General features: G+C 41.9%; 1 protein-coding gene across 4 annotated transcripts in view; it reads right to left on the bottom strand.

Annotated features, from left to right (window-relative positions):
- HACE1 (HECT domain and ankyrin repeat containing E3 ubiquitin protein ligase 1) overlaps positions 1-27,767 on the bottom strand; it is a 124,844-nt gene that overhangs the window by 5,086 nt on the left and 91,991 nt on the right. For 3 of the 4 annotated variants that reach the window (XM_074990817.1, XM_074990819.1, XM_074990821.1), the window contains 2 exons: positions 27,149-27,262; positions 25,744-26,638 (listed from right to left, as the gene is read on the bottom strand). The exons of the other annotated variant lie outside the window; for it this stretch is intronic. In XM_074990817.1, coding sequence (XP_074846918.1) covers positions 26,536-26,638; positions 27,149-27,262 — 217 coding nt within the window. In that variant the 3' untranslated portion in view covers positions 25,744-26,535. Of the gene's footprint in view, positions 1-25,743; positions 26,639-27,148; positions 27,263-27,767 lie in introns of those variants that run through there. 4 annotated transcript variants of the gene reach the window in all.

The following is a 27,767-nucleotide window of genomic DNA, read 5'->3' as shown; positions in this document are numbered from 1 at the left end:
GCGCTATTTCGAAGTTGAAATCGACGTTAGGCAGCGAGACGTCGAAGTCGCTAACCCCATGAGGGGATGGGAATAGCGCCCTACTTCGAAGTTGAACGTCGAAGTAGGGCACGTGTAGACGATCCGCGTCCCGCAACATCGAAATAGCGGGGTCCGCCATGGCGACCATCAGCTGAGGGGCTGAGAGACGCTCTCTCTCCAGCCCCTGCGGGGCTCTGTGGTCACCGTGTGCAGCAGCCCTTAGCCCAGAGCTTCTGGCTGCTGCTGCTGCAGCTGGGGATCCATGCTGCATGCACAGGGTCTGCAACCAGTTGTCGGCTGTGTATCTTGTGTTGTTTAGTGCAACTGTGTCTGGGAGGGGCCCTTTAAGGGAGCGGCTTGCTGTTGAGTCCGCCCTGTGACCCTGTCTGCAGCTGTTCCTGGCACCCTTATTTCGATGTGTGCTACTTTGGCGTGTAGACGTTCCCTCGCTGCGCCTATTTTGATGTGGTGCTGCCCAACGTCGAAGTTGAACGTCGACGTTGCCAGCCCTGGAGGACGTGTAGACGTTATTCATCGAAATAGACTATTTTGATGTCGCTACTTCGAAATAAGCTATTTCGATGTAGCGTGCACGTGTAGACATAGCCCAGATGTCCACATTTTTAAAGGGGTGTGGTAAAATTGGACATGACATGGAAAAAGCTACAAAATGGTTATTGGAGGGCTGGAAGAAATGCCTTACAAGGACACTGTAAAAAGCTCCACTTAATTTACAGAAGAAAAGGTCAGGTGATGACTTGATCATAGCATAATCAGTATCCTCACAGGGAGATTGGGTGTTAGTGAACCCTTACTACAGCAGACACAGGTATAACAAACCAATGACTGAAGTTGGAGGAGTGGTTATAAAAAAGTTTGTGCAAACACGTTAGCTTAACCTCAGAACAAAAGAAGCTGAAACAAGTTTCCTGCTCCCTGAAGTCCATGTAAACACCAGTAAAATTAGAAAGCTAGAATGCCAAGTTGGGTCAGCGTCCAGCTAAGGCCTCATGGCATTATCTCAGTTTTCTGTTTTTACTGCTTTTATCAGCTTGTCAGTCCAGGCTTCTAGACTGCTTTAATGTGTTTTGAAAAGAAACAAACTTATTTTTATTTAGAAAAGGACATCAATGACTTCTTATCCGGCAGATAAAATACACATTTATAAAAAGAGGTTAAGGGTAAAACCTTTCAATTGCCAATGCCATTTAAAACCCTTTTCTAAAGCAGCAGTGAAACTAGAGTGTCAGCATAATTCTATTTGTTAATTTTGATGAGATTTAATAAGAATCCTCAACATGACCAAGTAGCTGGCCTTCAAAACATTAATGCTTCCTGTGGGCTATCAACGAATAATAAGAAACATGCTACTGTAAAGTTTGTTCCTGTGTTGTCAGTTAGACAAGCTTATAGAAAGTACTCAGCAATAATAAATTAATGTCCAGAGACCTTTTTCTAACAGACAAGCAGATAACTCAGCAACTTCAAACAGATTTTTAAGCTAATTCACCCGCAGTATGGGCTGATAAAGAAGTATTAATCTCCTGCTTTAAATCAAGTTTCCATCATAGAGATCCATTAATCTCTCCAATGTTATCAAGTGTCTCAGTGGCAGGAAATTATATTTCCAAATTGAATTTTGTTCTGTTTCAGTGTAGTAAGAAATATTTTTCCAAACTGCTAATAGGATGTATAAAGGCTGGGGCTCTGACAATAACTCTGAATAAATACAGGCTATAAATTAAAACTACTTTCTCCTAAGAGCGAGTGTTATAGCAAAACAGGGGACATTGATAACCCAGAAAGGAATAAGCAACCACTATACAAGATTTTAAATGGAAAGAAAGGCAGCAGATGGTAAAATTTCATTTACCTTTTTCTAGCAAGTGACTATAAAGGGTAAAAACAATCCAGATAGTCTCCTAATGCCAGTAAAACATGTATTAATTCTTAATTCATGTGCTTACTCTACAGGATGTCGTACCTTGCAGCAACCTCTGATAACGGAAACAGATACTGTTTACAAGAATCTTGGCATCTAGTATCTTTTGTTTCAGGGGAGACAAATTTACTGTAAGTAAATGCCTATGAGCTAAATCTATTATGCTAGAACTAAAATGTATAACTCCAGGCAACAAAGCAACTTCATTTTATGACCAGTAATAGATTTACAAAGAAAAGGGGGTATTTAGCAGAATGTATTAGAGACTTCAGCAGTTCTGACCTATTTTACAGCCTAATTTTCTCAAGAACACAGCAATTTCAATAACGTTTAGATAGGCTGTGGCCACACGTGGCCAAAACTTCGAAATTGCCATGCTAATTGCCAAATCGAAGAATACTAATGAGGCTTTCGAATGCGTGCAGCTCAGCATGGCTACACGGGGTCCTTTTCGAAAGGACCCCGCACATTTAAAAACCCCCTTATTCCTTATTCCTCTCAGGAGCCAACTCCTTCAGCACCCCTCAAGATCCAGCGCCAAAGACCTATTTATGTCCAGCTTTTCTAAATACAGTAGTTCTTAACCTGTTCTTCCTCCACTGAGGTCTTCCCACTTCCTTCCCATTCTGTGCTGCCTATTGCAGCAGTCTGGGCGATGACCTTGTGTGAGAAAACAGAGGCAAAAAAACCACTGAGTACTTCAGCTTTTTCCACATCATCTGTCTCTAAGTTACCTCCCTCATTCAGTAAGGGTCCCACACATTCCCTGACCAGCCTTTTATTATTAACATGACTGTAGAAGCCCTTCTTGCTCCCCTTCATATCGTTTGCTACCTGCAAATCCAGCTGCACTTTGGCTTTCATGATTATATTCCTGCATGCTCAAGTGATATATTTATACTCTTCCCTAGCCATCAGTCCAAGTTTCCACTTCTTGTACGCTTTCTTTTTCTGTTTAGGTGCATCTAAGATTCCTCTGTTAAGCGAGGCTGGTTGCCTGCCATACTTGCTTTATTTTACTGCACATAGGGAAGGTGCAATCCTGTACCTTTAGAAGGGTTCTTTAAAATACAGTCAACTCTCCTGAACTCTTTCCCCCCGCCATCTTAGTCCACTGAAAGACTCAAAAGCTTGTGATCCCCCTATTTTGCATGTCCAAATTCAGCAAAGGTACATAGCAACCACAACCAGAGCAGAAGCATACCAGAGTTGGGGATAAAATACTAAGTTTTCCCTCTTAATTTGGTTATATTAGTAATCAAATAGGAAAAGAAATGGTGAGACAAAATATACGAAAGAAAATGTCTTTAGAATAAATTCCAAGGCCAGAAGGGACCGTTTTAATCATCTCATCTGAACTCCTGTACCACACAGGTCACAGAATTTACATGATAATTCCTCAAGCATAATTTAAAAAAAATATCTTATCTTGAACCTTAAAATTGTCTGTGGTGCAGAACCCACCGCTGCAGTTGGAAAGCTTTTCCCAGTGGTTAATTACTTTCACTTTTAACTTCCATCCACTGAATCATGCTACTAGTTTGACGAGACCATTATTAAATAATCATTTCCCATGTAGTTACTTACAGATTGTAATCAAGTTGTCCTGTAATCCTCCCTTTGTTACGATAAGTAGATTGAGCTGCTTGAATCTGTCACTATGGGGCGTGGTTTCTAACCCTTTTATCATGCTCACTTTTCTCTAAACCCTCACCAATTTTTCAGCCTCCCTGAACTGCAGGCACCAGAACTGGACACTGTGTTCCAGCAATGGTAGAAACAGTGGCACATGCCAAGTAAAATAACCTCTCAGTCCTACTTGGGATCCCTCTGTTTATGCATCCAAGGATTGTATTGGCTCTTTCGGTGACACCGTTACACTGGAAGCTAATGTTCAGATAATTGTCGATCATGACCCGCAGGTTTCTTGCAGAGTCACTGCTTCCCAGGGTAGAGCCCTGCAGCGTGTGAGCAGGGCCTTCAGTCTTTGTTCCTAAACAAAGGCATGTACATTTAGAGGTACTAAAACACGTTGTGTGCTTGTGCCCAGCTTATCAAGTTATCTGGATTGATCTTCACTTAATGACCTGTCCTCTTTGTTGTTTACAACTCCCCCAATTCGTATGTCACCTGCAAAGTTTATCAATGGTGATTGTGTTGCCCCTCTCACCTCAAGTCACTGAAGAAAAATGTTTGATAGAGCAGGGACAATAATCAACCCCTATATCTACTGGGAACTAATTAAAACTGCACAAAGAAAGAACCATTGCTTATTCAACTGTTCATAATTGTCTCATTGTTACCTTGCCTGTCCTCTATCTTGTTATAGCTTATAGTCTAATATGTAGATTTTAAATTCATAAAGGCAGGGATTTTTGTGAGGGTTCAGTATCTAGCACAATAGAGCTCTAATCCCTGACTGACAACTGTTAGTATTTCCGCAACACAAACAGTAAATGAATTCCAGGGTTCTCCAGATGGTATGCATGACAAGAGAAGAAAAAGACATACACCTCCCATTCCAAATAGAATGGTTTCAAGATGGAAAGGTTCTTTCCTACACCCATGATTTGATGGACATGCCCCCCGCCAAATTACTATATCCTAGGAAGCCAACACACCAGAAAATATTTGGAATCCTCATTTCAATACCCATCAAGGCCTAGGGTACAGGATGTTCAAAAGTCAGTCTGGCCCCATACCAGTAACAGGTTTAAAGCCTGACATCCTGCAAAGACAGAAGTCAGAGCTGTCTGTCACTGCAAAAAGAGAAGTAGCAGCAAATAATTCATGATAATTACATTTAAAAGCATTCCCAGAGTTTGACAGTTTTTCACATAAAACCACTCTGAAAAACAAAACCAGATGTCTTACCCAAGCACTAATTTTACTTCACGAACTACAGCTTTCAGCCCCTGCATGACTTATTTTAAAACTATTTCATTGGAACTGTTTGTTGCATCCTTCCACATGTAATGCCAGTGTCTTCCATACCAGAATCCCATCTAAAGTAAAAAGTTATAACAAAAGCCTTTATAATAATCAAATAATTATTTATAGTATTCTATACATAAAACAATCCAATTTGAAGTCTGATATTTTGGTACCTTCCACTTGCTCTCTATTCCAATGAAATGTCTCAGGGAGGAGAAAAATCCCACAATTTATAAAAGAGAACTCCACTTATAATAGCCATAAATGACACTGCACTCTCTACACTGTTTCACAGGCAACCCCCAATTTCGTCCAAGTCCTATCCTAAATGCTTAGGCTACATATACACTCAGTAAAAACTTCTAAATAGCCATGCTAATGGCTAAATCGAAGAAAACTAATGAGGCACTGAACTGAATATTCAGTGCCTCATTAGCATGCCACAGATCAGCAGTTCAGAAGTGCAGCAGTTCACTCCCGTGCGGCTCGTCTACACTGGGGTCCTTTTCTGAAGGACCCCACCAACATCGAAATCCCCTTATTCCTATGAGCTCACAGGAATAAGGGGATTTCGATGTTGGTGTGGTCCTTTCGAAAAGGACTCTGTTGTAGATGAGCTGCATGAGAGCAAAACACAGCAATTTCAAAGTCCCGCGGCCGGCAGCATGCTAATGATGGGCTGAATATGCATTTCAGTGCCTCATTAGTGTTCTTCGATCTGGCCATTAGCATGGCCATTTCAAAGTTTTTGGTACGTGTAGACACAGCGTTTGCAGAGGCTTCAGATAATCATGGACTTCTAGGGCTGATGAAATAGGCGAGAAAGGGGGATGATAATTGTACCGGGGTTCTGAATGATGTGGCAAGGCCCAAAACATTTGTGTGAATAAAATAAAATAACAGTATACAGAGCTGTCCCAACTGTAGGACGGTTTGAGGCAGCCACCCCAGGTCCTACATTTTGGAGGGCCTCCACAGTGGCTGCCTCAACTGCCATATGGGCTGACCTGGTGTGGGGCAGCAGCTGGGGTCATCCCCCACACAGCATTCACCATAATGGCAGGCACTGAAGCACCCAGCACCCTGCTCCACTTGGCCTCCTGCCTTCTCCCAGCCTGCTGTGCTTGGCTTCTCTGTGGCACCAGGAAGCAGTGTGCCCCACCTCAGATAAACCATTATTGACAACACAGGCTATAAAGCTCAGCGTATACTGGGGTTGAAATGGGAGTGGGTGGGGACCAAGCAAACATGGTAAACCGGGGCTCCAAATTTCTCTTGATGGGCTTACAACCTTCCCTGTTGTTACAGGGCCTGAACTGACTGACACGGCCCTAAGACCCCAATCTGCAAAGGCATGTGTGCCGAGGGGCTGAAAGCTGCATAATAGCTTAGCTTGGTCCATGCAAGCCATTTTGTGGGGCTGGTAGAATCGGATGTTTGATATGCATTTCTGACTAACCTCATGACTGACTGGCTGACTTCGGCATCAGAAGCCAGGGAGCCTTTTCCTTTCTTGTCTGGGACACTGCCTTCTGCCCCTTACACTACTGCCTCACTGATGCTGTCAAAAAATTTAATTCTGCTGGAGATGCACTGATGGAGAGAGCGTGAAATACCTAGTTTTTAAATTCCACAGCCATAGAGGAATGACGCAATTTACAAACCCAGCTTCCTCGGCAGAGTTATGGGATGGCTTTTTCATTCCACAATAAGGAAGTTCCACAAGCCTGCAGCAAATGTAACTGTTTTTCCTGTCTTCAAATGAACTTTTGTATTCTTAAAAGCCAGTCATTTCTACATCTGAGTTACATATTTGTTCAGATGCATTGGCCAATCCAGCAGAAATATTGCAAATGGAACTCAAGTTAAACCCGAGAATAGAACATCAGTCACTGGGCTTAAAGATTTGTATTGACATGAAGCAGCCAGTATTTTGTGCTGTAGAAGATACAGGTAGGCAAAGTACTTTTTCTCCCACGAGAATATTTTTGAGGGTTGGAGAGGTATGATGTGACAGCAGAAGGCGTTAAAAAACACTGCTGAGGGAGCAGGGGAGGGAAACGAAGCTAACTCAAACTATGAATAAAAATTCTGGCATGCAACTACAAACTCTATTTTATTAAACATTATTCATCAACCCCCCAGACTGCTTAAAGTGATTCCATCCACAAGAGCTCCAAGATGAGTGGTCATGTTTTGGAAGAACCTCAGTTGGCATGTATCAGAGGGGTAGCCATGTTAGTCTGTGTTTTCAAAAACAACAAGAAGTCCTGTGGCACCTTATGGACTAAAAGATATTTTGGAGCATAAGCTGTTGTGGGCAAAGACCCACTTCGTCAAATGCATCTGACAAAGTGGGTTTTTGCCCACGAAAGCTTATGCTCCAAAATATCTGATAGTCTGTAAGGTGCCACAGGACTTCTAGCTGTCATATATTGATTTAAAAGCACAGCCTATAAGAAGCAGGAAAAGAGCCCAGCTGAGCTTATGCATAGATTTCATAAACAACAGAGTGAATCTAAAAAGATGGATGAACTAGAGCCTACAAGTGTTGGGCTTGTAGTAGGAATGACTGGAAGAAATTTTGTAGTCTGAGTTATTTTTACAGGTGGCCAGTCACGACAGTCACAATGGTCTGTTTTGGTCTTAACTTCTACGACAGACACTGCACATAAGAATAGGTTTAAAGGAAGGGTAGGATCAAAAGGGTGTATCAATTGTAGCCAGAAAGGAAAATGGAACTTGTAGCACAGAATCATTTGCCTTCTCTTTTGGATGGAAACTTGCTGATCTTTCATCTTGTGCAGTGTACTCCACAAGAAGAGAAGCCTCCCAGCCCTCTGAAGACTGCATACAGTTGAAATGCAGTTGCCCACCTATTCAAGCAATATTTATTAAAGGAAAAACCACTATCTCCAGCAATCAGAAGGTTAAGAAGTCTGATTTAAACTACAATGTTATAACTAATTTGGGATCCACTTGCCTTGTTAGGCTGCCTCTCACCTCCTGATTCCCTGGGAGGTGTGATTTTCTAAGGCACACAAAGTAAAAAACCACAAGTGTAAATGATGGGGCCCACTGAGAGGGTGGTCTCTGTAGGGCACTCTCTGCACTTGTTATCCCTTCCACACTGGTTCACCATATTCTGAAGATGACTGTCTCCTGGGCTGATTCATGTGCTACCCTGTTTTCCCTATAAAATAAATGAGTTTTGGGGAGGAGAGGTTCAGCAACTGATGCATAGGAAATGATTTTGTTGACAGGAAGCCTTTTTCTACATTTTGTTTCATTACTATTTTCAAAATTTGGCACCTTTGTGAGGTGTGTTGAACACTGTATTAAACTATAGACACACATGAAATTTCTGATTTAACTTTTTTTGCATTACAATAGCACAGAGGTCCCATGGGGCCACAGAGCTCCCCAACAAATCTAATAAGATAAGCCCCTGTCACTGTGTGTCACAAATGAAAATACCAAATTCAACACTAACTGCTCTGAAATGGAGCAAGTACACCCCAAAGATGGTCATTTTTCCTCGCAGAAGATACCAAACTAGCAACAAAAGTAAACTTCCCACTTCCTCACCCCACTTCCCACTAAATCAAAAATGCAGCCTCCTAAGGAATTCCACTCCTTGTATCACTACCTAAACCATTAAACTTAATGCTGAATGATTATATAAAACCAATTTAATCACCAAAGGTTTCTTCTGATCCCAAAAGGACCAGCCACATACCCAGGTCAATATATAACTCACCTCTTACTCAATAATTATGTTATTGCCAATCCTTTTGTATCTAATATCTAAAGGTTTATTTATAAAAGAAAGCTAAGAGTTAAAATTGTTTAAAGGAATCAAATACATACAACAATTGCAAAGTTCTTGGTTCAGATTTATAGTAGTGATGAGACCAACAGCTGGCTTGTTAAATCTCTGATTGCTTCCAGATCATGGGAAGACCCTCAGTCCTTTGATCAGATTGCTCCCATTAGTGTAAATCTATAGTCTAGAGATCTGAGGAGGAAAGAGGCAAAATGGAGATGTTTCCAGAGCCTTTTATAGCTTCTGCCATGTGGATGGAAATCCATTGGCTACGTCTACACTACAAGCATCTGTCAACATAAGTTATTGTTGGTAGAGATGTTCCTACAAAATTTCTGTCAACAGATCACATCTAAATCTTGTGAGCTGCTCTGTTGACAAAAGGGCCCCCACAGTGTCTACACAGCTTTTTTGTCAACAGTTTCTTTTAACAAAATGTATTGTGCGTTGATGCTCTGCGAGTTTTGTCTACAAAACTCTCTAGAGTAGATGTAGCCATTGTGTCAAAGCTCTCAGCACAGCTAGTAGAAAATTACAAGCAACAAGATGATGATTGGCATCAGATAGGCAAGTCACTGGTTGATGAATACATTGTTTAGTCATAGCACAGGCCATTGCCCATAGTCTAATTAGAACATTCATATGAAAGTCCATCAGGTGAGCAATGGGATCTACCATGGTCCACTGTCAGTTAACTGCACTTTGATGGATCATTGAACTTGAATAGCCTTTTCAGGATGTGTAGGCTAAATATCTTGTGGGGGTTACCACATAAGCAGATAGTAGTTACATTCACCACTTCAGATACAAAAAATGATAACTTTTCTAATGACACCTTACTTGACACATGTAGTATAAGAGTTATTGAATTATATGATAGTGGTAGCAACAATGATCTACATGGTCATATTTTAATTAGATAATGTCACACCCTCTCACTCAAAGAGCTTGCAATATCAATAGACCAAAACATGTGTATGTGTACGTGCACATGCACAGCCCCAAAACAAAAGGTGGAAGGAAAATATGCAAAGAGCAGAAAAAAGTGACTTGAGCAGATCAATGGAAAAGCCAGAAATAGAACTGTAGCATTCTGAAGCCTAATGAGGTATCTGTAATCACTAGACCATACTGCCTCTCAAGCATAAAGACGGCTGAAAGAGACTAAAAGCCCTTACTGACCGTGAGACAAGGCAGTCAAAATTTGTACCACTGGGGAACTGGTTCTGGGGGTAAGTTAGCTACTTCCCTAACTGGGCTGATTTGAAGCAGATGCAAGATCTGCAAACTGGCACTTCAAGGAAAGACCAGGAATGTTTTCTATGGAATAGAGTCCACAATGAGAATTGGGTTTCTATTTTTATGCTACTGAAATAAGCACACATAGCTAAGAGATGTAACTATTAACATAATGATCTCTTCGATAGTCTACATTAAATCAAAATATTAATACAAAATATTACAATGTATTGAAAAAGCATGACTTTTTACATTAAAAGGTTATCACAGTTATTAATATGCTTTTTCATTACCTCAGTCCTCTTCGCATTTGATAACACTGTAATTAGAGTCACAGCGGATCATCCTCAAACAGAAAAGAAGCCTTAATGGATTAAATAAACGGCTGTACGTGTGCTAGTCCAGTCTTTTGAATGTCATTCTTAAGCCACCAGGACCTGTTCAAGGTGACACAGATTCCAGTTCTGATCAAAAAAGTTATTTCCGTCATGAATGAAAAAAGCAAGAAACCACCGCCTTTGAATTTCAACTAGCTTGAGTTTCAATCTTTGTATGGAAATTGCTTTAGAGTAAGGTCAGGAGAGATTCTCTTTTCCTAAAAGGAAGATAAAAACTACCTAGAACAGTGGTTGTCTAAGCACCACATACATGCATAATGAATATTTCTAAGGCCTTGTCTAGACTAGGGCGGTAGGCTTACAAATATTTGAGTTGGAGAAGGCTCAAAGGAGTTCAGATGTGGTAATGAACCATTACGTTCTCTGTCCACAGAATTTATGTTCACTGAAGTTCCCATTAACAACCTAGTCATAATTAGTTACAAACACTCCTCATAATTGTAGAATGAGGCACTTTAAGAAGGGGAGTTATTTCATCTTGGCAACTTGTGCCCCAACACTGAAAGCCAGACACTGCTAGTCAACTGTAAAGAAACAAAAGACTCCTTTTCCCCACCACCCCAATTTTTCTCCAGGTAGCCTAAAGAATCTCTTCTAGTCTCCATGGCTGTGAATAACTTGTATGCTCCAAAGGGCTGGGCAAGGGAAGAAACCTACGGACTCGAGCATTTTCTCACCTTGGAGAGACCTGGCCAGTCATCTCACTCACCTAGTAGAAGTATCTGCAGCCTATGCATACCTATCATTTCAGACATTAATTCTCAAGATCCAGTTTCTCATAGGCATACCTCTACCCAACCCTCTCACTCAGCTCCCAACCTTTAATTTCCTGTTCCTCTCCTACTTATCCCATCCAGCTGGAGTGTTTCTGGCCAGTGTGGAGTTTGTACACCCTATCATATATTCCTATTCTGCTCTTAAATAGCACACTCGTATTCAGATAAAGTCCAGATCTTAACAAAGCCTGCATCTATTTCCTTACCTAACAGTACGGTGTCTGCTGGAGAGTTCAGCTTTAAATATTTGTATGACAGACTCACATAGTATATGTCTAGCATTACAAGCACAGACAAAGCACATTAGCCACTTGTGTGTTTGCTGAAATCTTTGCAAACCTTCTCCCCTGCATATCACTCTTTAAACATGCAGTTTTCATTCTACTTCACAGAACTTGTAGATCAAAGTGTTTTTATGGACTGGACTGTGTTAGGGTTCAGTTTCCTTTCGCCAGAATAGTTAAATTTGACTTGACATTAGCAATTGCTTTTTAATCTGAGCAAACTGATCTGTCAAAGACAATCAATGAAGTGAAGTTAGCCCTTGAGAATCCTAATAATCCAGCAGTTGAACTCTCGGCATAGAATGTCACAAGCACTTACTGCAGTGAGTATATACAGCTGCAGAGTATTCCTACACAAAAAAGTGCAGGCTCAGTTGTGCACAACTTCATAGTTTCTGCACTTCTGGTGGAATAAAATTCCATTTTTGGGGGGCGGGGGAGTTGTCTATTTCTAATTATACTAGTACTAGCACATTTGCCCAGAATTGCTTGGATCCTTAAGGAGGGGCTGAGGGGAAGAGACTGGGAAGCTGGGGGTTACAGGTGTCAGGACTGGAGGGTTAGGATGGACTTTGGGCAGGGGACTGGGTATGTGTAAGTAGAGGGAGTGGGGAGAGCTGGGGAACTGCCACCCCTCCTCCAATTTTCATACCCGGGCTGCTTGCTTTTCCCTTTCCTGTCCCTGTCAAAGAGAGAGCAAAGTGCAGATACGCTCCAGCCAGAGCAAGGAATGCATCAAACTGTACTTTTCCCTCCTCCTTGATCTGTGTGTGTGTGGGTGTGTGTGTGTGTTGGGCAGGATGTGGGGGAGATTCAGTCCCACACCCCTTACCTAAAGGGCACCTGGGGAAGGCAAACTTGGGGATTGGGTAGTCCCTGAAGTGGGCAGGGGGGCCTCTCCCAGACAGCCCCTTTCACTGGCTGGGGATTCTCTCTCTTTTCTGTACTGTTTGATGAGAAGCAATCCTCCCATTCCAAGTACATCCCATTTTCCTGGCACAACCATATCCTTACCTTGCTTTAAGTTATGATAACAATAAGCTGTACACTGAATTTGGTGAGCCTAGCTCTTACTACTTAAGAGGAGTTCGTGGACATACAAACTCTCTCAAATATACAGTAAATTATAAGGTTCCTTAAAAAAGCCTCAGGAACATATAAGGGCACATTCAGTGCCATGAAAACATTTGTTATTACTAAGCATTTAAATCAGTTCAAGTGTTTGAGAGAGTTCTCTGTCAGAAAGCAATGAGGGGTAGGTGCTGTTTTGGTTTTTTTAAATGTGAGAAGGTATGGTAAATGGCAACCAATCTGATGGGAAGGAAGTCAAGGTGGATGGAAAACTGACCTTAAGGGAAATATCTATTGATGGCTCATTACAACCCCCCACCTGCACCATTTAGCTCCTGATCCTGCAAACATGAATACATGTTACACTCTAAATGGATGAAAAAGGTGTGTGTTCCACCCACTGTATATAGCACGAAGGGAAAGACTAGAAACACTGGATATCTAATGACTTTCTTTTCAGCCAAAATACAATATAAAATTTGTCACCTTCATACCAAAGCTACCACATTCTCAAAATGAGAGCAAAGTACAAATTAAACATTTCACGTCCTCAAGCAGTCAACTTAACTCGGAGGTTGTGGGTACAGCCGTTTGTGGCATGATGACAGTGCTGCAAGCCACGGCCTGTGCATGATCAAGTCTTCGCTACCCAACCAGAACGTGGCATGCAAGCGTGTATTGACAACCCCCACCCCCTGAGGAGCTAAGGGCTCAGCCACATATGAGGAAGAGGGGTCAGCTCAGGGCTTAGTCACATCTGCAGAAGCGAGGCCCCCACCTCACCAAACATTAAAAGCTCCTAAAAAGGAAAAGCTCCCAATTCCTAAAAAGGGCAAAAGGGCACAACATGCTGACATTGGCCCAGGGGTTCCTTCTATGTCCAATCCCTGACAAAAGGTCAACTCCCCTCTCCCAAATCAGAGACTTGTGTACCCTGACAAGCCCATCAGCCGGCCCAAGTCGCTTGTCTCTCCCGCCGAAAATCTGGACCCTTTTGGGTAGATGTTGGTGTGGGCTCTGCTCGCCATCTGAGGTTTGTAACCACCCCGTACGTAAAGGCTTTTCCCTGTCCGTTACCTTACATCGCGTTGGGGTAGACAGCGAGAGCGCACTAGGTATTCCCCCTTAATTCCCCCTCATAACATTGATTAAGCCATTGTTAATAAAGCTTTTTTATGCTCACTGCTTGTCTTTTGTCTGTCCACCACTCGTCCGGTGAACCCCTTTTATTCCCAGGAGAGGTTTATTTTGAAGTTCTTTTACTCTAAAATAGCTCAGCTATTCTACAAAATAAACTGACTGTAATTTCCTAGCTTTCCGCACACCCTTAGTTAGTTCTTTTATTTAAATTTTGCGGATCTTAGACAATCTGGAAGGGGTTTGCTGAATTGTACTGTATGCCTATAGAACATATCACAGTCTCTACCTTATTGGCTCTGTGGTTACCTCTGTTGTGTCTGTTCATAAACAGATGTGTTGAATTGAAGAGAACACTTGCATTCTTAGAGTCCCAGAATCCCGAGGGACTTGAATTAAGTTGACTTGAAGCTTTGACTTCTAATATCAATTCACAGCTGCAAGTCACTTATTTTATATTTTAACTGGACAAATAACTCTGGTGCGTGGCATGCTCAGAAGCTCATTGTACTATCTCAAAATGAGGTTACTCACCTGTGCAGCAACTGATGTTCTTTGAAATAAATGTCTCTATGGGTGCTCCACTCAGGCCAATGTTCATCCCTGCAGCTTTGACTGGAGCTTTGACAGCATTATCTCATCAAGCTGTGCACAACCTCTGTTTGCCTCATGAGCAGTCACTATTTAAATAGTGTGTGCATAGCCTGGGCTTCTTAGTTCCTTTTCTACAGCAGTGAATGTCTAAGACCTGAAGTAAAGGGGAGGAGGGTTGGTAGGGAAGCGTCCCCAAGGACACTCATCTCAAAGAATGAGAGTTACTGCACAGGTGAGTAACCTCCTGTTTTCCTTTGAGAGATGCCCTTGAAGACAGAGGACCAGTCAGCAAGGCTGTAGACAAAACCGCTCTACCCAGTCTAGCGTCAGATGCAGTGCACTGTAGCAAGGCACAATGTAAGGTTTTATGCCTGTTTCCTTCTTGCATAGGTCTCTGAGGGGAAAATTATGTAGGAAGGCAGTGGATGTGGAACTAGAGTCGAGGCTGGACTTGTGTCAGCTGGCAGCAAAGACTATACAATCAAAGATACATTTAGACAGCCTCTGCTTAGAGATGGGTTTTCCCTGGGATCATGGAGAGCTGGAGATGAAGAGCTTTGTAAGGGTTTTGTTCTGGTCACATAAAAGCTCTATGCACAAGTGTGTGCACAGCTGTTTGGAAATTGTTAACATGGTTTCAGGAAGAATGTAGGCAAGTAGTTGGGTTCTTTTCGATGGAACAAAGAGTGTACTTAAGGTAGCAATTTGGTGTGTGGGCGGGAGGTCAGGGGAGGAGAACATGACTTTATCCCAGAAGAAAGTGGTAAATGCAGGGTTGGCTTTAAGAGCTCCAAGTTCCCCCACACTTTCTGGCAGAGGTGATTGCAACCAGGAAAGCTGTTTTTATTGAATGGCATAAGAACAAGCACATGCCCAAGAGCTCAGAGGGTTTGTGCATTAATGCATTAAATAAGAGGTGTAGGTCCCAGAGATGTGTTGATGATCTGATATTGGGATATAGGACCTGGATGTCCTTCATATAACCTCTGGTGATTGGATGGGCAAGTACTGTGGTATTATCCATGTTGTGCTGGAATGTGGTGATGGCAGTTGAGACAGATCTTAATGAAGTTGATGGAGAGGCCTGTGGACTTTTGTTGTAATCGTTGAGAATCTGCTGAAGAGGAGCAGAAGTCAGGAAGATACGTTCTTGTGTGCAGCAGGATGTGTACCTCTTGCATTTACCTCCATAAATGTTGTGCGTAGTAAGTTTCCTGCTTTGCAGGATGAGAATGTGCACTGGTTCTGAGCAGGCTAGCTCTTCATGGGAGAACCATTCCGTAGCCAGGCTTTGATGTGGAGATTGTCTAAGTTGAAGTAAAGTATCTGACTGTTTTGTTGAGATATTTTGATTGGGCCAGTGGGGAGGGAAGGGAGGGGGAAAGGAAAGGCAGGGGTTAGCCAACATGCCCATCAGGAAGGGACGCTATGGTTGCCAGGCTATGCTGGTGCTATCAAGATTACATGTGCTTTTTCTGTTCTGATCTTCTATATTATATTATGCTTGTGGCGAGGCTGGCCTGGCCCCCAGGCTCCAGGCCCCTCTTTAGTGCACTCTCCTACAGCCAGGTCACCGTTGCCCTTGAGACAGGGGAAAGCGGGGAGATGGTGGTCTGGGGGGGAACCGGGGCCCCACCCACTCGTTCTGGGTTCCAACCCAGGGACCCTGTGTGGCTGCTTGTGGTGGCAGGAAGGGGGAAGCTCCCCTTGTTTTGAGCACCACAGCTCTTCCCTGGGTCACTTCCCCAGACGACTCCTTCCCCCATACCACCTCCAGGTAGTGGCTGTGGCAGTAGCAGTAACAGCAGCCTGTTCCCTCTTCTGGCTTGGCTCCTCCTGTGTGTTCAGTCTGCTTGGCCTTACACCCAACCTCAGGGCCTCCTGGGCAGGGCTTTCATAGAATCATAGAAGAGTAGGACTGGAAGGGACCTCGAGAGGCCACCAAGTCCAGCCCCCTGCCCTCATGGCAGGACCAAGCACTTTCTAGACCATCCCTGAAAGCCATCTATCTAACCTCTTCTTAAACATCTCCAGTGATGGAGATTCTACCACCTCCCTTGGCAATTCGTTCCAGTGTTTGATCACCCTGACAGTTAGGAACTTTTTCCTAATGTCCAACCTGAACCTCCCCTGCTACAATTTAAGTCCATTGCCTCTTGTTCTATCCTCAGAGGCAAGGAAGAACAAGTTCCCTCCCTCTGCCTTATGACACCCTTTTAGATATCTGACAACTGCTGTCATGTCCCCCCTCAATCTTCTCTTTTCCAAACTAAACAAGCCCAATTCTTTCAGCCTTTCTTCATAGGTCATGTTCTCCAGACCTTTGATCATTCTCGTTGCTCTCCTCTGGACCCTCTCCAATTTCTCCACATCCTTCCTGAACTGCGGTGCCCAGAACTGGACACAATACTCCAGCTGAGGCCTAACTCATGCAGAATAGAGCAGGAGAATGACTTCTTGTGTCTTGTTCACAACACACCTGTTAATGCATCCTAGAATCATGTTTCCTTTTTTTGCAACAGCATCACACTGTTCACTCATATTTAGCTTGTGGTCCACTATAACCCCCAGATCCCTTTCTGCTGTACTCATTCGTAGGCAGTCCTTTCCCATTCTGTATGTGTGACACTGATTGTTCCTTCCTAAGTGAGCACTTTGCATTTGTCCTTATTAAACTTCATCCTGTTTACCTCAGCCCATTTCTCCAGTTTATCCAGATCCTTTTGAATTATGACCCTATCCTCCAAAGCAGTTGCAACCCCTCCCAGCTTGGTATCATCTGCAAACTTAATAAGTGTACTTTCTATGTCAATATCTAAATCGTTAATGAAGATATTGAACAGAACCGGTCCTAAAACAGACCCCTGCGGAACCCCACTAGTTATACTTTTCCAGCAGGATTGAAAACCATTAAGAACTACTCTCTGGGTACGGTTATCCAGCCAGTTGTTCATCCACCTTATAGTAGCCCCATCTAAGTTGTATTTGCATAGTTTAGTGGTAAGTATATTATGTGAGTCCGTGTCAAATGCTTTATTGAAGTCTAGGTATACCACATCCACTGCTTCTCCTTTATCCACAAGGCTCGTTATTCTATCAAAGAAAGCTATTAGATTGGTTTGACATGATCTGTTTTTAACAAAACCATGCTGGCTGTTCCCTATCACCTTACCACCTTCCCCTTGCGGCTCAGCACTTCTCTCCTGCTCTTGGTGCCCCTAGAAAACTCCTTTTGCTTTGCCTTGCTTCGCTTTGCTTCTCTGTTCTCCTTCCCTTTCCTCTCGCTCTCTCCCCCCCTGCCTACTGGGCAAGGGTTCTTTTAAAAGCAGCCTGAAGTGGGCCTCGCTGGCCCCACTTGACTCAGGGTGGCTTCCTCCCCAGCGGCTCACACTCTGCCTGTTTGCCTGCCCTGCCCTCTTGTTCTTACCCACTCCCAGCCTTACCTTGTCACACCCTGTTCAGTATGGGTGTTGTTGGGAAGGCATGCAGAAGGATTTCAGTCCATGAACCATGAAGACATTCCCACTGGAGTGGGATCCCATGCTTGCTTTGGAACAGAATTCAGAGCATTTTTTGTTCTGAGCTGTTATGAATAGGTCGAGCTGGGGAAATACCCACTATTGAAAAATGCTGTGTAGGAAAATTGTCCAGTACCACTTGTTGTATGGTGTGGGAACAGCTGAGTTTGTCCACTGTAGGTATTTTGGGTGACAGGTAGGTATGCAACAGATGATGTGTTGGAATCACCAATTCCAGTCTGATGACCTTGGTGCAGAGGGAACGGGAACGAGTGCCACCTTGTCTGCTTATGTACATCATGCATGTCATATTGTCTGTCACAATTCTGATCTTGCAACCTCTGATGGTGGAAAAAGAGGAGGCAGGCATGGAACACATCTCAGAGCTCAAGGCTGTTGATATGGAAGGTGATTTTTGAAGGGGACCATAGTCCCTTGTCATGACTTGTCCCATGTGTGTACCCCATCCTTTGAAACATACATCTATTTTGTTGATGATTGTAGGAGGACCTTGCTGGAAGGGCCCCCCATCACCTATATGTTAAATGGAAGTCCATCACAGGAGTGAGTCTTTGACAAGACTAAATATTGTAAGGAGCTTCTGGAGTCTGTGCCATTTCTGTTTGTACACTGAAGCTACCCAGCTCTGAAGGCATCTCACATATAGCCAGGCATTGGGGACAAAGGTGGAGGCAGCTATCTGTCCCGACAGCTGTAGGCAATCCCCAAGCCATGAATCATGCATAGGCTGATGCATATTGTGGCAACAAGACTGCCTTGAATCTTGGGGAAGGGACACACGACTGGTGACAGAGTGGAGGTAGGTGCCTATAAAGGGAATGTTGGGTGTGTGTTAATGTTGACTTGTCTGTTTATTTGCAGGCCCAGGATGTGAAAGCACTGTATAGTCATGGAGGTCACATGAAGAATATGAGAATGGGTTGGAGACTTCAGGAGAAAATTGTCCCAGTCAGGGAAGATTATGAGGCCCTTTTTCCTTAGGTGTGCCATTACTATTGCCAGTAGCTTTGAAAATGCTCATGGTACTGTGGAAAGACCAAAGGGAATGACACTGTACTGGTAATAGTCCTTATCAAGAGTAAATCTCAGGAAATATTTGTGTTTCAGGGGCAAAGTAACATGCACATATTTATCCTGAAGGCTGAGAGCTAAAAACCAGTCTGCCCACACCAGTGCCAGAATTACTGCAGAGAATGACCATCTGAATGTTTGATGCAAAGTTCCCCTAGTGGTAATTTACTGAACTTACATTACCCTATTATCTCAAGTACAAAAGCACTTTGCAAGTACATACATTATTGTACATATTTACCATTGCTAGACAATGCTAGCCAGTTAAGCAACTCTAGTTAAATTCCTGAGTAGGTTTCAGGTCATATCCAACAATAAATTAGATTAATTTTTCCTGTTATGAGTAATGCATTTCTAACAATTTCACACAGCTCAAAATCCCAAAACAAATCTTGATTGCTTGAAAGATCCTGAGAGCTCAGAGTTTGGTTTGAAGAGTCCTCTAGGAGCAAGGGAATCAGGAGACAAGCAGTTACAGCCTAACTCTTTGGCTACGTGGACAGCAATCAAAGGTTATAGTTCCACAGTCAACAAGTACAGAAGTTCACCTTTTTGGTAAGAATAGGAGAATGTGAAATAACAGATGCACAAGACCAAAATTTATACTAGTACTAGAGGTTAAGCAACCTGTGAAGCTCACCATGAAGAAATCCTAACAAAACAAATGTATTCTAACTTTAATACTCATGACAGGGTTATACTTGCACAGTATTGTCTACATGTAATGCACATAGTAGGGATAGGGTTGGGCAGGTAACAGTAATGTTAGAATTTTCATCACATGTGAAGGGGAGCACAGCAATTTCATCTCACATCAGTGCATACTAAAAACACCACACAATTGGGAATAAATTGAGCACACTTACCTCTGCTCATAAAAGGTAGCAGAACTAGAGTGACAGCGGGTATTACAAGTAAGGATTGAGCTTTAAGAGTTATACCAGCCAACTAGATTCCGAAAACTGCCCGATGTACATACGGCCACACAGGATTATTTTTAAAAAACATGAATTGCCAGATTCCTCAAGCAGAATTGGCTTTAATTGTTTTATTACTATAATCTTGGGATCCTCAGAAGCTGGCCTACAGAAGATTTGGCTCAAAAGTTATCCCCTTTTTCTTCCACTTTTAGCCTATTTACTGTATGTTCCCTGTGACTTACAACCATTAGGTTACTTTTCACAGTTTATGGTTTTAATGGTTTTTGCAACATTAGATGCACAACATTTTCAAGCATCAAAAACCAGGCTTTGCTAGCTAACATTTTTATAAAGATAATAAAAGTTAATGAGCACTCAGGATCTATGATCTTACAGGACATCTGTTCTTTTCTTTCTGCGATGATAAAACACCCTCAGTGTCTTGTTCTGGCACAGTGGGAGAGAACAAATATGATCCAATTAATCATTCTAAACTATAAGCTATGTTAAGTTATACTTTCTCAATAGGCTTGTCACACAGTTAATAGGGTGCAGGTGTTCTAAAATAGCCTTCGTAATATGATTATTAAATCTTGCTTTCATCATGTGGTAAGTTCTAGCTAGTAATCCTGTTTATGTCTATGTTAAAAAAAACAAAAAAACTGTTAATGTACACTTAAGACAAGGCTTCAAAACCTGTGGAAGCAAAGAAATGTTCTAGATATCATGGCAACAAAAGCTCTACTTCCTAACACATAGGAGCGTGAGGGTACCAGCTGGGACTGAGGCTCAGAGCTGGGATAAAGGTTGGGTGCATGGGATCTGGCTAAAAGTGGAGGCTACAGGGGTGGTTTGGGATAAGTAATTTGGGGTACAGGAGGGAGACTTCAGGTTTGGGGACGGGCTCTGGGCTGGGGGTTGGTGTGCAGAAGGGAAGGGCTCTGGGCTGGGGGTATGGGCTTTAGGATGCAGGAGGGTGCTCAGGGCTGGAGGCCTCAAGGTGAGGCAGGAGCTTGAGCTTACCTGGGTAGCTCCCGAATGGAGATGGCACGGAGGGGCCCTCTTCCCCCCCGAGACAATGGCAGCTTGGTGCTGGGGCCAGTAGGGAGGGTCTCCCTGACCTCCACAGCAGCTTGGACAGAGGGCTCTCTCCACACTGCAGCCCTGAGCTCCTGCATGGGGCTTACTGGGAAGCTGTATGGCCGCATGGCTTAGGAAGAACTTAGTTGCAACCCACCTCAAACTGCTTTTTGGGTTAGGATCCTTAACAATCCCTAACATTGAAATTTCAGATTTAAATATCTGAAATGATGACATTTACTTTTTAAAAAATCCTATGACCAAGAAATTGATGAAAATGGACCATGAATTTAGTAGGGCCTTAAGTATAGGCTGGTGAGAGCCAGAGTGTAAACCCAATGTGGTTTGGTGGCTGCAGTTACATACACTCAGGATGTGGCCCACATGCTGACAATCTGTGAGAAGCCCAGGTAGGAGTTACTTCAGTAAGGCATTGTAAGGCACCTGCGGTTGCAGAGCACCTGTTGTTAGACTGGCTTACACACTGCTACATCACAACAGATAGCTGTCAAGAGATATGAAGTGAGCCCCAGCCAGGAGTATTCTACCACCAAGATCCATAAACCTAGAAACCCCGGGCATCCTATCATTTCAGGTGCTCTTGAACCCCATGCTACCAGCACTCCTAGCTATCTCTGAGATACCACTGACTTCCTGAGGAAAATGACAGAACATCCATAATCTTCCTGAAAACACCATCCTCATCACCCTGGGTGTAGAAGCCCTCCACACCAATATTCCACATGAGGATGAACTACAAGCTATCAGGAACACTGTCTCTGATAATGCCATGGCACATCTGGTGGCTGAGCTACGTGACTTTGTTTTCACCCACAGCTATTTCCAATTTGGGAATATGCCAACAATATGCCAACATTTTTATGGCTGACCTAGAACATTGTTTCCTCAGCTCTTGTCCCCTAGCACCTCTCCTCCACCTATGCTACACCAATGACACCACCATATGGACCCATGGTAAGGAGACCCTTGAATTCCACAGGGATGTCAAGAATCTGCACCCCACCATAAATCTTGACCATTCCACACAAAAGATCCATTTCCTGGATACTATAGTACAAATCAACAATGGTCAAATTAATACCACTCTATACCAGAAACGCAACAACTGCTATTCTCACCTGCATGCTTCCAGCTTCCAACCAAGACATATCACATGATCCATTGTCTACAGCCATACTATAAGATACAACAGTATTTGCTCCAATCCCACCAACAGACAAAAAAATTACAAGATCTTTACCAAGCCTTTGTAAAACAATTACCCACTGGAGAAGTAAAGAAACAGATTGACAGGGCAAGATGAATACTCAGAAGCCAGCTACTTAATGAAAAGTCTAAGGAAGAAAACAGCAGAACACCACTTGTCATTACCATAGTCCTCAGTTTAAACTCCTCCAGAGCATCATTGACAATCTCCACTGGAACATGATCCCTCACTCTCACAGACCTTGAGTGACAGGCCTGCTCTCCTACAGACAGCCACCCAAACTCAAAAAAAATACTCACAAGCAGGCACACACCATACCACAGAAACACTAACCCCCAAACTCATCCCTGCAACAAACCCTATTGCCAGCTCTGTACACATAGCTATGCTCAACACCCCATCAGTGGACATAACCACATCATGCACACCATCAGGGGCTCATACACCTGCACATCCACTAATGTGTTGTGTCAGCAATGGCCATCTGAGACATACATTGGACAAACTTGGCTGTCTCCATGCCAAATGCTGAACAGACATAAATCCAACATCAGGAACTGGAATACACATAAACCTACAGGAGAAAAACTTTCAAACCTCACTGGATGGTCAATAAGTGATTTCAAAGTAGCCATTTGTGTACAAAAGGATTTTACCACAAGATTACAGGAGACATCTGACCTGGAATTCATTTGCAAGTCTGAACATTTAAGCTTGGAAATAACAGAAATCTCAATTATCTTATGATTACAAGGGCAATTTCCCCACCTTTCATATTTGCAGAAATGGCACCCATCCCACTTAGTTTACTTATTTCACTGGTCCTGTGACAGGTGACACCATCCGCACACCGCTGCCTCTGGCCTTTTTTCCCCTTCTTCTCCCCCCGCTACTCCCTGCTATATACACTCTGGATTCTTATTTTCTATTCAAATCAGAAGTGAGTCTTACCCACAAAAGCTTTTTACCTTTTTAAATAAATTTGTTAGCCTTTAAGATGCTACAAGACTGCTTGTTTTTTGTGAAGCTACAGTCCGCTTACATGGCCTATGTTTACCATATATTCTGTATGTAAACATCTGTGACCTTTTATACTGGAAGGAGTCAGGGATGCCAACTTTGGAATCAGACTGTAATAATCTCTAATCTTTTTAAAGGAAAACATTTGAAAGGAAGTATCTCAAAATTTGAGAAATATGGTACAACATGCAAGATGCTGTCTTTTTGTAGAATAAATTTTCAACGTTTGCTCAGCCCAGAGCTCCCCAGTTTTATTTGGCTATGGAACCCTTTTAAACGTGAAAGAATTGTGTGGAACTCCTAATAACAGTCATATATGGAGCTGAAAAAGTAAACCACAAATAAGTAAGAATAATAAACAAATGTTAAACAAGGTAATGAGATCAACATTTAGTTTAACTGCATATATTTAATAAACGATTGAAAGGTTGAAATAATAAAGGTTGAAAGTAATATGCATTCTATTGGCAGTTTTCAATGAAAAGTGGGTTTTTTTTCCTTTTCTTGGCAAATTCTTTTTATATTTGGTTTAATACTGAAAAGTTTGATTTGCATACGCGGCGTGACATTCAGTCGGTTTCTGTGTTTTGTTTTTGTTACAAGGTAATTCAAGAACCCAAGTGCTGGTTAAGGGTAACAGCTGAGAAATTGCACACCTTGATAAAGCTGCATATTCTTGACATAAGCAGCCCTAAAATGACCCAGGCTCCCTGAGAGTATGGGGATTTACAGTGACATATAATGAGCAACTGCATCACTAATTGACTGTGCACATGCAGTGCTGAGTAGTCACATCATTGTTCCCACTGGCTAAGTTGGCATTACACAAGGACACTTAGGGCAAACAAATGAAAATTGCTTATAATAAAATTCATAAATGTGTAAGTATTTATTTTTTAAATCAGAAAATGTTATTGTAATGGCACTTTCTTATGGAACCCTTATTTTCACTTTGTAGAACCCCAGGGTTCTGTGGAACACCACTAAGGAAACACTGGCTTAGCCATCAAAAATTATATAAAAATCCACATATAAATCAGTTATTTTAAAACAATGTTTGCCAAGTTTGACAATGCTATTATGTCAAATAGGCCAAACCATACATAGCCCTGTATGTTTTGTTTGGCGGGTGGGATGCAAGGTGAATAGACTGTCCTATGGACAACAGTAGTTTAATTCTCTGATAAGAAATTCATTTTTAAAAATAGTGAACTACTTGTGTGAGCTTTCTCCTCCTTTCCCCATTTCAATTACTGTCCTTTTAACTTCTCTATTTGCTGTCCAGGAAACCACAGGCAAATATAGATACAAGTTTGAAAACTGTGCATGCAGTCTTAAGCCATTTAATGTTTTCGATGGCAAGAATTTATGTTCTTAGCAAACCACAGCCATACGCTACAAGGGAACAGATAATATGAGAAGTGAATGTTTGACAGAAAAGGCTTTGTTATTACAAAACAAAAGCATGTGATAGTTAAATGCCCAACATAAACAAAAAACCCAAGTTTAACTAGAAAAGGAAAAAGGAAAATTTCCAATAGAGTAATGCTTATTTTACAGAACACACAGACAAGTGCAGGAACACTATTCAAAAGCTGTGTGGTGTAAGACATGTATAAATCAAGGAAACAACTTTTGCTATGATGAACTGAGTTTCTGAGATGGAATGCCCTCTACACAAGCATCTTCAGAAAAAAATCTCAACATGGAAGAGCCCTCCAATAACTTCAAGAAGCTTTTTTTTTCAATGTAATGTAAAACATTATTCAGGAGTGCTATGTTTTCTTTACTAATTCTCTATGGCTGTGTCTACTCCGCACATTAATTTCTAAGTTAAATTCGAAGTAAGGAGCTAGTTTGAAGTAGCGTACAGAGCATCTACACACACTTTTCCTTACTTCAAAGTTAACATAGAAGTAAGGGAGGCTAACGTCGAAGTCACTACTCCATTTCTGGGAATGGAGTAGTGGCTTACTTCGACCTGTAACTTCGAAGTTAATGTCTGTAGACACTCTGCACTCCTTACTTTGAAGTAAGCAGAGGCCCTCCCCTGCCCCTGGAGGATGGAGACAGTCTGGCCAGCCCAGGCAGGGCTCTATGGTCCCTGCCAGCTGCCTTAAAAGGAAGCAGCTCCCTTGCAACCCCAGGCAGGAAGCTGAGAGTGTGCCACAAGCAGAGACAGCACAAGCTCTGCCCTGGACTGCCATGTGACCCCATGCCTTCATCATTTCCTGTCTCCTTACTTTGAAGTAGGGAGTATTTGCGTGTGGACATTTAACTTCGAAGTAGGGGAAAGCCTACTTGGAAGTAAGGGAGTGAGCATTTTGTGTGCAGATGATGTACTTCAAAGTTGCTTACTTCAAAGTTGTACTTCGAAGTAAGCAACTTCAAAGTTATTTTGTAGTGTAGACAAAGCCTATGAGATGTGACATATGATTCCTAATTATTACAGTCCCCTTGGCTAGCCTCTTAACACATTCAATCATTTTTCTCTTGTGCAATGTAAAGAAAGGCCTGTTCAAAGCAATAGCCTTTCTCAACACAATGAAAGCTACTTACTCACACAAATGATCCAATATAATTATTCAGATTAATATATTAATTCAGACCAGACCAAAACAAAAAAACAAAAAACTCACACACTGGACAGTCATAGATTCTGGTAAAATATTAAAATTTAATTATGCCTCTTCCACATGGAGCTATAACAAGGCATGAGAAAAGGTATTCTTAAAATAAAGATATACATCTAAAACAATATATATAAGTTCTGATCTGCAAATTGACAATGAAGTCACAAATACTTAAATATTTAGTACAATATAGTGAAATTTTTCATATATAATATAAATTAAATCTTAATTCTATCCAATGTTTACTTTTCAGTGACAATGGTCTAAACTTTACATTATATATACACATTAAAATACTAAAAAGTTAAAAACCTTCTAATATAGGTACAATTCAACAAGTGGGAAAATACATTAGATCTGCAGTTTTGTACACTGTCTAAATCAAATTTTCTAAACCGTGTTCTCTGCAAAAATGGCACTTTCACATGCAGCAAGACACAGAAGTGAGTGTTAATAGCATACCATGTGAGTCGGAAGTAAACTAAAAGTAACTTTCATTCCCCACACAATTGAGATTCAGAAATAAAATTTGAGAAAAATATTTTTACAAACCCTCTTTTTGTATTATGTTAATCCTAATGAAAGTTTACTGCTTTCAATATTAATCTTATATCAGTAAACAAAGATACAATGTGCTATGCAATTTGAGTTATGTAACAGTATCACAGGCTGAGACAACGTAACGGAAAAGAAGATTTTTTTTTTTAAAAAGTCAGCCCTGTGGGTAGCAGCATCTAGGCTGCTTTTACGTTGACAGTTTCCAAAATTACTTTTGCCACTCTGAATTGTGCATCAGTAGTCAAGTGAGTTTTCCAGACTTCATTATGCCATTGTGTAACCATAGCTTCCACAGTGTAATGCCACAAGAAGCCTGTTCTTAAGGATTTCTTTGCTTGGGTATTCAGGTAACTTGAGCATGTTGATACTAAAATAAAAGCATCATAATTAAATAAGAATGTAGGGGGTAAAAGTTTCTGATTGTTTTGTACTAGGTGATTAACATGAAACCATCCTCTCAAATGCATATTCAAACCAGAAAATCCTGAAGTTGTCATATTCATGAAAAAAATGCACTGCTGCATTGCAGTACCCTTCACCATCCAAATGCTCTGCAGTAAAATAAGTTTGTCATTTAAAGTAAAAAGCAATACAGTAATTTAACTTGAAGTGTTCCTTAGCGATATTGTACAGCCTTCCATTAACTACGTGGGAGTAGTTAGGGATTTTTCCTTCAATAACAAGGAAGGAAATTTAACTAGCTATGGCTTAACAGGCCGTTTTATGTTAGATCATGGATATGCTCCAAACTGACCGAAGGTTTTCCTTTTAATTAGATTGTACAAGAAGTTGTACCTGACATATAAACAAATAATGAAAACAATGAAAGGATTCTGCTCAGTTTCTTAATGCATTTAAATTAGACTATTTAACATACCATGTACTTGATGTTGGTAGCAAATTTGCAGTGTATGGCACAGCAGCAATTGTGAAATTCTGCAATCCACTGCCACCCATTATATGGGCAAAGCCACCATGAGGGACCCTGGAACTGAAAGGATCAACCAATTATTAAACATTCGAAGGGTAATCTGGAACTGAAAAACCAGCCAGCTAAAAATCTTGCATTGCCACAGCTAATGACCTCTAAAACCCAGTTCTCTGCTTTTCCATAATTATTATTTTTCAAGCTGTGTCACACATGTCCATTCCACTGTAAGTGCATAAAAAGGGGGTCTTGTGGCATTTTAGGACCAATATTTATTTGGGCCGAAGCTTTAGTAGGTAAAAACCACTTTGTTGGATGCATGTAGTTCAAAGTGGAGCGCTCTCAGAGAATTTACTCCTCTCAGCTGTACTCATTGGGGCAGCTCAAGCACCCTCTATTGCCAAGTGCCACTGCAAGCTGGTGAGAGATGGTAAGATTTGCCCCCAACTCCCCTCAGCTCCTTCTTACTGGAAAGGACCATACAGAAAGGGGAAGGAGGGCAGACTATGGAATGGACACATGCAACACACTGTTTATTTTTCAAATAATTGCAAACATTCATTTCACT

This window comes from Carettochelys insculpta, chromosome 3, assembly GCF_033958435.1.
Source record: "Carettochelys insculpta isolate YL-2023 chromosome 3, ASM3395843v1, whole genome shotgun sequence".
Lineage (NCBI taxonomy): Eukaryota > Metazoa > Chordata > Testudines > Carettochelyidae > Carettochelys > Carettochelys insculpta.
The sequence above is the reverse complement of the archived record's forward strand: the minus strand, read 5'-3'. Positions and strand labels throughout refer to the sequence as shown.